The sequence below is a fragment of the Salvelinus fontinalis genome, chromosome 13 (assembly GCF_029448725.1).
Source record: "Salvelinus fontinalis isolate EN_2023a chromosome 13, ASM2944872v1, whole genome shotgun sequence".
NCBI lineage: Eukaryota > Metazoa > Chordata > Actinopteri > Salmoniformes > Salmonidae > Salvelinus > Salvelinus fontinalis.
The window spans coordinates 49,538,793-49,548,677 of NC_074677.1; the positions used below are offsets into that span (position 1 = coordinate 49,538,793).

At 47.3% G+C, this 9,885-nt stretch overlaps 1 protein-coding gene and 1 pseudogene across 1 annotated transcript; both read right to left on the minus strand.

The window, feature by feature from the left end:
* LOC129867860 (endonuclease domain-containing 1 protein-like) lies at positions 1-5,281 on the minus strand (annotated as a pseudogene).
* Positions 5,282-6,116: 835 nt separating this feature from the next.
* Positions 6,117-9,190, minus strand: LOC129867807 (endonuclease domain-containing 1 protein-like). The gene is made up of 2 exons (XM_055941307.1): positions 8,802-9,190; positions 6,117-7,170 (listed from the first exon to the last, which is right to left on the minus strand). Exons 1-2 carry the CDS (start codon positions 9,099-9,101, stop codon positions 6,574-6,576), a joined length of 897 nt encoding a protein of 298 aa, XP_055797282.1. The 5' UTR covers positions 9,102-9,190; the 3' UTR covers positions 6,117-6,573.
* Positions 9,191-9,885: the final 695 nt, after the last annotated feature.

Genomic DNA, 9,885 nt, shown 5'->3' on the forward strand with positions numbered 1-9,885 from the left:
CACCTCTCCATGAATGGCTGACACACTGAACCATTGTGCCTGAATGTCACTGAGCTGTTTTATAAGGGGGCAGATAAATAAAGAATGTTACAAATACAGAGAATGGAGGAACAATCACGCTACAAGGGAAGTAATTTGCAAAGCAGATCTTCGATAATGAAAGCTTTGCCAAAGCATCACAAGTACTATATAATTGTTATGTTAAAAATACATGCTTAATCATTATAATAAGCACATAATAGTAGATCTATGGAGATAGTTGTAAACACTTGTGCACACAGAGTAGGCGTGTGTGAGCGTTGTTGAGGAGCTCCTTTATGGTGCGGTGGAGATACAGAGGAAGGGGAGAGGGGAGATGCAGTTGTCATAGAAGATCTGCAGATTCTGGTCCACGTCCATCCGGGTCTTCAGGAAGTTCTCCAGGTTGTTCCGGCGGATCATGTTACCGATGGTGGTCACCCCGGTGACGATGAAGGCGGTGAGGCAAACACGTTGTTGAGGCGAACGCGGATGCGCTCTTCGTGCTCACGCCACGGCCCGATATTGAATTCCCTGATCTCTGGGACCACGTTGTTCAGGGTGTAAGTAGCGGCACGGTCGTATGGGTCAGACTGGTGCTGGTCTGGGTTCAGCTGTCCTCGTTCATACAGGACTACGTGAGAGTAGTCGTCCAGCACTGCCTGGCTGTCCTCAAACTTCATGTGCAGGTAGCCGGTAAGGGAGGGTAGCATATTCCCATTCCCATCAACCTCTGCCAGCTGGAGAGAGCGGGGAGGAGGATCAGTGCATTGCTCACAGATTGTAGACACTACATTTACATTTTAGTCATTTAGCAAACGCTCTTCTCCAGAGCGACTTACAGGAGCAAATAGAGCTAAGTGCCTTGCTCAAGGGCACAGATAGATTTTTCACCTAGTGGGCTCAGGGATTTGAACCAGCAACCTTTCGGTTACTGGCCCAACGCTCTTAACCACTGGGCTACCTTCCACCATACTACACAGTTATAAACATACACAACACTGGAATTTTGTTTATAGTATGTTGTTCGACACATCCCTTCACGGATTATTGGAGGTGATAAAAGACAATCTTGCAGCCCGAGAGCTGCCCCTGGACCTCAACTCCCTCATAGCCTTGGCGATACGGATCGATGGGCAGGAGGGAGAGGGAGTCTGTTCCCTGTTGCCGATGCTCATCCTCGATTTCCACCTCGCCTCCGAGGAATCCCGTAAATCCCCGAAGTCCACATTTCCGAGTGGATCAGATGTCACCCGAGTTCTCTCGGAAGTCACCGGGGGCTGTCAAGTCATCTCCTCCGGAGCCCATGCAACTGGGCAGGGCTAGATTGTCTCCTGCTGAGTGCTTATGCAGACTAAACACCCAGACCTGTCTGTATTGTGGAGCTATGGGACACGTCTTATCTACCTGCCCACTTAAAGACCAGGCTTATCAAGTAGGTACGAGTACGCTGGTGAGCCGTATGGGGAGTTTCCCATCTTTCATTTCTCGTACCCCAATCCATCCTATCCTGTTGTGGGGTGACCAGCCCAAATCTCTTCGGGTGTTCATTTACTCTGGGGGTGACGAGAGCTTTATGAACGCTACCCTGGTGTCGGAGCTGGGAATCCCCACACAACCCCTCTCTATTCCTATGGACGTCAGAGCGCTGGATGGGCGCTCTATAGGCAGAGTCACCCACACTATGTTTCCCATTAACCTGAGAGTGTCGGTTAATCACAGTGAGTATATGCAGTTCCTGCCCATTAAATCCCCTCATGCACCCGTGGTTTTGGGATTTTCCTGGATCCAGAGGCATAATCCTCTGATCGACTGGGCTACTGGTTCTATCCTGGGTTTGAGCCCATTTTGCCATGCACATTGCCTGGACCTCTCCGCCGTTCCCGCGGAATACCAGCAAAGCCCGTGCCACTGCGCTTCCTCCTCATCGGCCCTATGACTGCACTATCAACCTTCTCCCGGGCACTACATCGCCTCGGGGGCGGCTTTATTACCTATCAGGTAGGAGACCAAGGCGATGGAGAGGTATATTGAGGACTCCCTGGCTGTAGGGGGTATCCGTCCTTCTGACTCCACCACCCGTGTATCGACTGCCGGGGCCTGAATGGCATCACGGTTAAAAACTGTTACCCGCTTCCACTCACCGCCTCGACTTTCGAGCTTCTCCAGGGGTGCTACCATCTTCTCCAAGTTGGACCTCCGGAACGCCTACCATCTGGTATGGATACGGGAAGGGGACAAGTGGAAGACCGCCTTTAACATGGCTAGCGGACACTATGAATACCTGGTGATGCCATTCGGACTGACCAACGCTTCTGCTGTGTTCCAGGCCCTGGTTAACAACATTATCCTTGACATGTTGAACCGGTTCGTGTTCTTCTACCTTGATGAAATGCTCGTTTTTCCCGCTCGTTTCAAGAACATGTCCTCCATTTCAGACAAGTCTTCCAGCATCTTCTGGAGAACCAGCTGTTCGTCAAAGCGGAGAAATACGAATTCCATCGCTCCACCATCTCCATCCTTGGATACATTATAGCTGCAGGCAACATACAGATGGATCCTGGAAAGGTGAGGACGGTGGTGGATTGGCTGCAACCAACGTCCAGAGAGCAGCTGCAACGCTTCCTGGGGTTTGCCCATTTCTACCACCGGTTAATCCGGCGCTACAGAACCCTGGATTCCACCCTTTCTGTCCTGGCGGTCCTGGCGGTTTGTGGTGGAGGTCGACGCTTCAGACGTCGAAGTGGGGTCTGTTCTGTCCTCTCCCATTGTCTCAACACCATGGAAAGGAATTACGACGTGGGTAACCAAGAGCACGTGAATATGTTATTGGAGGAGTGGAGGCACTGGTTAGAGGGTGTGGAACACCCATTCATGGTATGGACAGATTACAAGAACCTAGAATATCTCCATACCGCCAAGCGCCTCAACTTCAGGCAAGCTCGATGGGCTCTGCTATTCACCCATTTCAACTTCACCATCTCCTACCGCCCGGGTTCCAAGTATGTGAAGTCGGACGTACTGACACGCCTCTATAGCCCCGTTGCTACACCATCGGACACCGAGACCATCCTCCCTATCTCTTGTCTCGCGGCTGCACTCATCTGGGGTATAGAGAACCAGGTCTGTGAAGTGCAGCGTTGTGAAGCGCAGCGGGGGGGGGGGGAGGGGGGGGGGGGGGGTGCAAGGCTAACCGGATGTTTTTCCTGAACTCTGCCCTTTCCCAAGTTCTGGAATGGGCTCATTCCTCTCAACTGGCCTGCCTACCTGGCTCCCGTCAGACCCAGGCTTTTGTAATGACAACGTTTTTGGTAGCCCACTTTGGTTCCTGACGTATCTGTGTTCGTCGCAGCCTGCACCGTGTGTGCCCAGAATAAGACTCCTCGGCAAACTCCGGCTGACCTCCTGGAACTACTTCTTGTCCCACACCGTCCCTGGTCACGTATATCCCTGGACTTCGTCACGGGTCTCCCCTCGTCTGATGGCAACACTGTTATCCTTACCGTGGTGGACTGGTTTTCCAAAGCCACCCATTCCATTCCTCTTCCCAAGCTACCCTCAGACAAGGAGACGGCCCAGCTCATGGTGCAGCACGTCTTCCGGATCCATGGACTTCCAGTGGACATGGTCTCCGACCGGGATCCTCTGTTCTCGTTCCGGTTCCGGAAGTCGTTCTGCACACTGATTGGGTCGTCGGCCAGACTGTCCTCCGGGTTCCACCCCCAGTCTAATGGCCAGTCGGAGCGAGCCAATCAGGATCTGGAGATGACTCTTCGCTGCCTTGTCTCTGCCAACCCCACCACCTGGAGCCAGCAACTCATGTGGGTAGAGTATGCCCGCAACACCCTCCCCTGCTCAGCCGCTGGTCACTCGCCTTTTCTGTGTTCCCTGGGATATCAGCTCCTGCTCTTCCCGGAGCAAGAGGTCAGCATACCCTCGGCCCCCGATGTTCGTCCGCCGCTGTTGCCATATCTGGAAGAGAGACCGGTCGGCTCTTCTCAAGACCATCTCCAGGTATTGACTACAGGCTGACTGCCACCGGACTACAGGCTGACTGCATGGCTCTTGTTTCCAATCTGTCTGCATCTGCGTCTTATCCTGAGTTCTGATACAAAGGGAAAGAAGCTACAGTGTTCAGCGAATGCTTCTATCAAACATTTAACTGGTGTAACAGCTCAACTCCGGTCTCTGCGGAATAGGGACTTGAAATTACAAACATTTTCCGATACGAAAAACATAAAGTTATGACATCACATTTGAGGAGTAGACTTACAAAAACAGCAATAAAGATTTTGACTGACCTGTGGTTCATACATCCAGGAGTAGTCCACATGCCGCTCTCCCTCTGTCTTCTTGAAGTAGTAGGCTGAGTAGACAGGGATGCATTTCTGGGGGTCGTACAAGGTCACAAAGCGTGGCTTGTCGGCATAGCGCTGACAGATCTTCTTCAGTTTGTCATTAATGATTCCCCATGGTGGGGTTCCCATATATAAGGAGTTCTTGTATCGCTCTACATGGTTGAAGTACTTGACCACAGTGGCTTGAGGTGCACTATGGAACAGGGAGAATGCCCAACACCAAACAACCCAGCGATAATTGCATGGCTCTTACCAGCATGACTGCAGGAGAGTGAAATGAAAGGCAAGGTGTGCAGTTAGAATTTAAATGCCAAAGCCCAGATATGCAAAGTGAGTAAATAATGTGATAGAGGGATGCAACCATTTTGTATGGAGTGAATGACAAGAACACGTGTTGGCTTGTTCTCTATTATCCAATCAGCATAGTCTTATGTGTACTTATGTGAATTTACTGTAACTGGTGGGGGAATAATAGAATATAGCATTTGTACCCTAACATACAAGGACTCCATGCCACACTTTAGCATCTATCTAGAAGTGACCTGCGCACAAACCCCAAAGCAGTCAGGGACACAGTAACAAATATCAGCCTGAGAGACTATCCCATTTCTACCATTAATCTAGCAATTTAGGGGGAACTTTAGGGCGAACAGCATGAGCAGGAACTTGACCAAGCATAAATGCCATAAAGACCCTGTCATCTTGGCAGAGGAGGTAGTACACTCACTAGGGAGGCTATAGACCTCTCAAAGTGAACTCCAGTTCCACAGTGTTTTTTCATTGTGCCCTTCTAATCAGGGACTGATTTAGTGGGTACAATTAATTATCAGGTAGAACAGAAAACCAGCAGGCTCCAGACCTCGTAGTCGAAGAGTCGAATATCCCTGCTGTAGGCTACAGGCCATGGATCTCCAACCCTGTTCCTGGTGAGCTACCACCCTATAGGTTTTCACTCCAACCCTAATCCAACACACCTGATTCTAATAATTAGCGGGTTGATAAACTGAAGGAGGTTAGTTACAACTGGGGTTAAAGCGAAAACCTACAGAAAGGTAGCTCTCCAAGAACAGGGTTGGAGACCCCTGCTATAGGCTAAAGGATCACATCAAAGTCTTTAGGCGATGTATCACATCTTCTGCTATTCTTGAATGCTCCCTTTCATTAAATTCCTTGAAATGTCTAATCAGAGTATGACTGGCCTTTCATTGGCTATCACCTATCATAACCCCACTCTCATGGAATGTACTGAGAGGACTCATTTCACTGAGCACCCTCTGTAATATGGAACACTCATGTGCTAAGCATTCTGCCAACAAGCCTCTTTTGTCTTGTCATTTCAGTCTTTCCTCTCACCTCCATGTACACAGAAGTGTGTCTTGGCATACTGTAAAATGTAAAACCTGCTCTCTAATCTATCTATGTGGAGAACAAATATGGCCTTCAGTGTCAGGTGAGGTTAAGTAGCAAGGCAGTGGTAATGGTAGATTATCACAATACCACAGACAGATAAAGCACACAGGAGATTCCATGTGGACTTTGACCAAAGACAAAGGAGAGTGAGTGAGTGATGAATGAGTGAGTGCAATAAAGGGATATTCATCAGATAGTTACAGTATTATCTGCAATATGTGTGTTTTTGCTATGGAACCAAACATATTTTAAATGATTGCAAAATAAGACTTTTCTTTATCTTACTAGTTGGAGAAAAGAGACAAAAAAGGAAATGGAGTGAAAGTCTTTATTCATCAAGAAACAAGGTGCTTGTCCACATGATTGAATGTCATTGGAGAAAGTAGAATTTTAAAAAGCTGAGGAAGCTTTACAAGCAAAAAAAATTGTCAGTCAGAACTGGGATCTTTAAAAATATATATATAAATCTGCCACGAAAAAACCTTACTGGTTTATGTGATTAACAGGTTTATAAAGGGTTTATAAGTAGACAAACTGATTGTCAATTACCATTACTTGAATTGCTTTAATGTATTTGTAAAATATGTTGTTTCTTACAGGCCACATATTCGATATATGAGGTGAGAGATCATGTAGGCTACTGTGATATATGCTGCTGAGAGAAAATAATTGAAGAAGGATGAAGCAAACCGTAAGCATTCATGTAAGACCACACATCAGATTTACCTCCTTTTTGATTACATTATAGTTTAAGTAAATTACGCTACACATAATTGTTTGTATAGTGTCAAGTCATGTGCAGGCCATTATCAGGTGATACACAATTATCATAGAAGATCTGAAAGCTCTTGTCCACAAAGGTGACACTCTTGAGGAAGTTCTCCAGCTGTTGAACAGACATCTCCAGCACCTCAGGCCTCTCTTTCTCATTGAGACCATGGGCCGCATAGGCTGGGAACTTGGTGCGCTCCTCAAAGGGCGCGTTGCGGTCGTAGTCGATGCAGCAGTAAGCTGACCACAGGTAGGTGGGAACGGCCACACGGTCAATGTTGTGGCGGCGGATCATGTTCCCGGAGGTGGTGACACCAGTGACCATGTAGGCAGTGCCGCGGCAGTAGTTGTTGAGGCGGCGGCGTATGGTGTGCTCGTGGGTCTTCCAGAGGCCGATGTTGAACTCCCGGACCTGAGGGACCACGTTGGTCAGGGTGTAGGTGGCTGCCTTGTCGTTGGGGTCAGACTGATGCTCGTCAGGGTTCAGGTGGCCACGCTCAAAGTTCACTGTGTTGGAGTAGTCTTCCAGCACCGCTTGGGCATCCTCAAAACTGCGATGGAGGTCTCCTTGAGGAAAGGGCTGCATCTCCCCAAAATCAGACACTGTGGAGAGCTGACAGAGAGCAGAGGGTTAGTGCTCCTAGCAGAACTGGGTTCTTAGTGTTCCTAGTAGAACTGGGTTCTTAGAGCTCCTAGCAGAACTGGGTTCTTAGTGTTCCAAGCAGAACTGGGTTCTTAGAGCTCCTAGCAGAACTGGGTTCTTAGAGCTCCTAGCAGAACTGGGTTCTTAGAGCTCCTAGCAGTACTGGGTTCTTAGAGCTCCTAGCAGAACTGGGTTCTTAGTGTTCCAAGCAGAACTGGGTTCTTAGAGCTCCTAGCAGAACTGGGTTCTTAGAGCTCCTAGCAGAACTTGGTTCTTAGTGTTCCTAGCAGAACTGGGTTCTTAGAGCTCCTAGCAGAACTGGATTCTTAGTGTTCCTAGCAGAACTGGGTTCTTAGAGCTCCTAGCAGAACTGGGTTCTTAGTGTTCCTAGCAGAACTGGGTTCTTAGAGCTCCTAGCAGAACTGGGTTTTTAGAGCTCCTAGCAGAACTGGGTTCTTAGAGCTCCTAGCAAAACTGGGTTCTTAGTGTTCCTAGCAGAACTGGGTTCTTAGAGCTCCTAGCAGAACTGGGTTCTTAGTGTTCCTAGCAGAACTGGGTTCTTAGAGCTCCTAGCAGAACTGGGTTCTTAGAGCTCCTAGCAGAACTGGGTTCTTAGAGCTCCTAGCAGAACTGGGTTCTTAGAGCTCCTAGCAGACCTGGGTTCTTAGTGTTCCTAGCAGAACTCGGCTAGACGAAAGCGAAGGTCTGTCCTTGCATACTTACTTCAAAGACCTTCGCTTGAAAAACAAGAAAAAATAGGCAATGTTACGGTTTGTCCATGTATATACGCCGTAGCAACAACATAGCCAGAAACACTTCCTCAAATAGTGTGAATTAATCTAAGATAAATCAATAAATCTGTCATTCATTTTGAAGTTTTTGCCAAGAAGTTCTTAGTTTTTTATTTTACAACTAAGTAAGATGTTTGGTGCAGTATTTCTCAAGTTTAAAGATGTGCATTAAAACAAATCCTTTCTCGTTGAACGACAGAAAACACTTAATTGAAGAATAGGGTCCATAGTTCCCAATCCTGCTAAGAGTAGTACTGTAGAGCAATCACCGATGAAGGGGCATAGACTTCAACTACTTAGACCTATCTCAAGAAAATACTGTGTGTGCCCCAACAGCCGAAGAAAAACCCGCCGAAGACCAAAACATCACCAAATGCTGTCATCATGAGCAATCTGTTTCTACTGGGAAGCATACGCTAAGCTTTATGGTAAGCTTTACCATATGCTTCCCAGTAGATACAGTTTGCGCAGTAAAATTGCCGCTTTTTTCTCATTTTTCAAGCATAGGTCTTTAGGGAGTATGCGAGCACAGACGTTCACTTCGCCTAGCCTAGTTCTGCTAGGAGCAAAACGAACCCATGTATGCGGACACCTTTAGCTTTAATAAGATAAAGAAGAGTGGTACTAAAGGAATCTCAGTCAGTGAACCCTCATGGACTCTTTCTAAACACAACAGTATATTGCTCACTATTCGTTCTATTTGCACAGAGACCATCAACCTCTTATTGTAGCCAATAACACAAAAAATTATTAATCTGTAGACACAAGCACAAGGCAATGTTGCAGAGATACAGGAGTCTGTTAAAATACCTGTGGCTCGTACATCCAGGGCACATCAACCTTTTTGGTGCCGTCAGAGCGCTTGAAGGTGTAGGCAGAGTAGACGGGGATGTGGTCAAAGGTATCATACAGGGTGACAAAACGTGGCTTGCCGTTGTAGCGCTGGCAAATCTTCTTTAGTGCTTTGTCCTCAAGTCCCAGTGGTGGTGTGCCCATGTACATGAACTCACGGCACGCAGGTGAGTAGTTCTCCTGTACCTCTGCCTCCACCATCACCAGAAGTAGCACCCAGGCCAACGCCTGAGCTCGCGCTATGACGCAAGAAACCATGGAGAAGAGTGCTCACGAAGTGGTGCAGTAGAAGCTGTCAGTATACTTGTCTCTGAAATTGAAAGTCTCTCTATCTCTGTTCATAGATAGGCTAGGCTATGCAAATCCCTTGTATTGGAATGCATATAGGCCCCACATAATAGTGATTATACTGTGTGTGTGTGTGTGTGTGTGTGTGTGTGTGTGTGTGTGTGTGTGTGTGAGAGAGAGAGAGAGAGAGAGCGAGAGCGAGAGAGAGAGAGAGAGAGAGAGAGAGAGGGGGGGGGGGATACAGGCTATGTGCTCACTGCCCACAAAATGAGGTGGAAACTGAGATGCACTTCCTAAACTCCTGCCAAATGTATAACCATATTAGAGACACTTATTTCCCTCAGATTACACCACTCCACAAAGAATTTGAAAACAAAACCAATTTTGATAATTGGTGTGCCATCACAGCAGCAAGATTTGTGACCTGTTGCCACAAGAAAAGGGCAACCAGTGAAGAACAAACATTGCTGTAAATACACCCCATATTTATGTTTATTTATTTTCAATGTTGTGCTTTTTAACTACTTGCACATGGTTACAACTCTGTATATAGCCATAATATGGCATTTGAAATGTCCATATTCCTTTGGAACTTTTGTGAGTGTAATATTTATTTTTTATTTCACTTTTGTTTATAATTTATTTCACTTGCTTTGGCACTGTAAACATGTTTCCCATGCCAATAAAGCCGTTTGAACTGAATTGAGAGAGGCATGTTTATCCCACTCCAGCCCGAGAGGTGGCGGTTATCCAC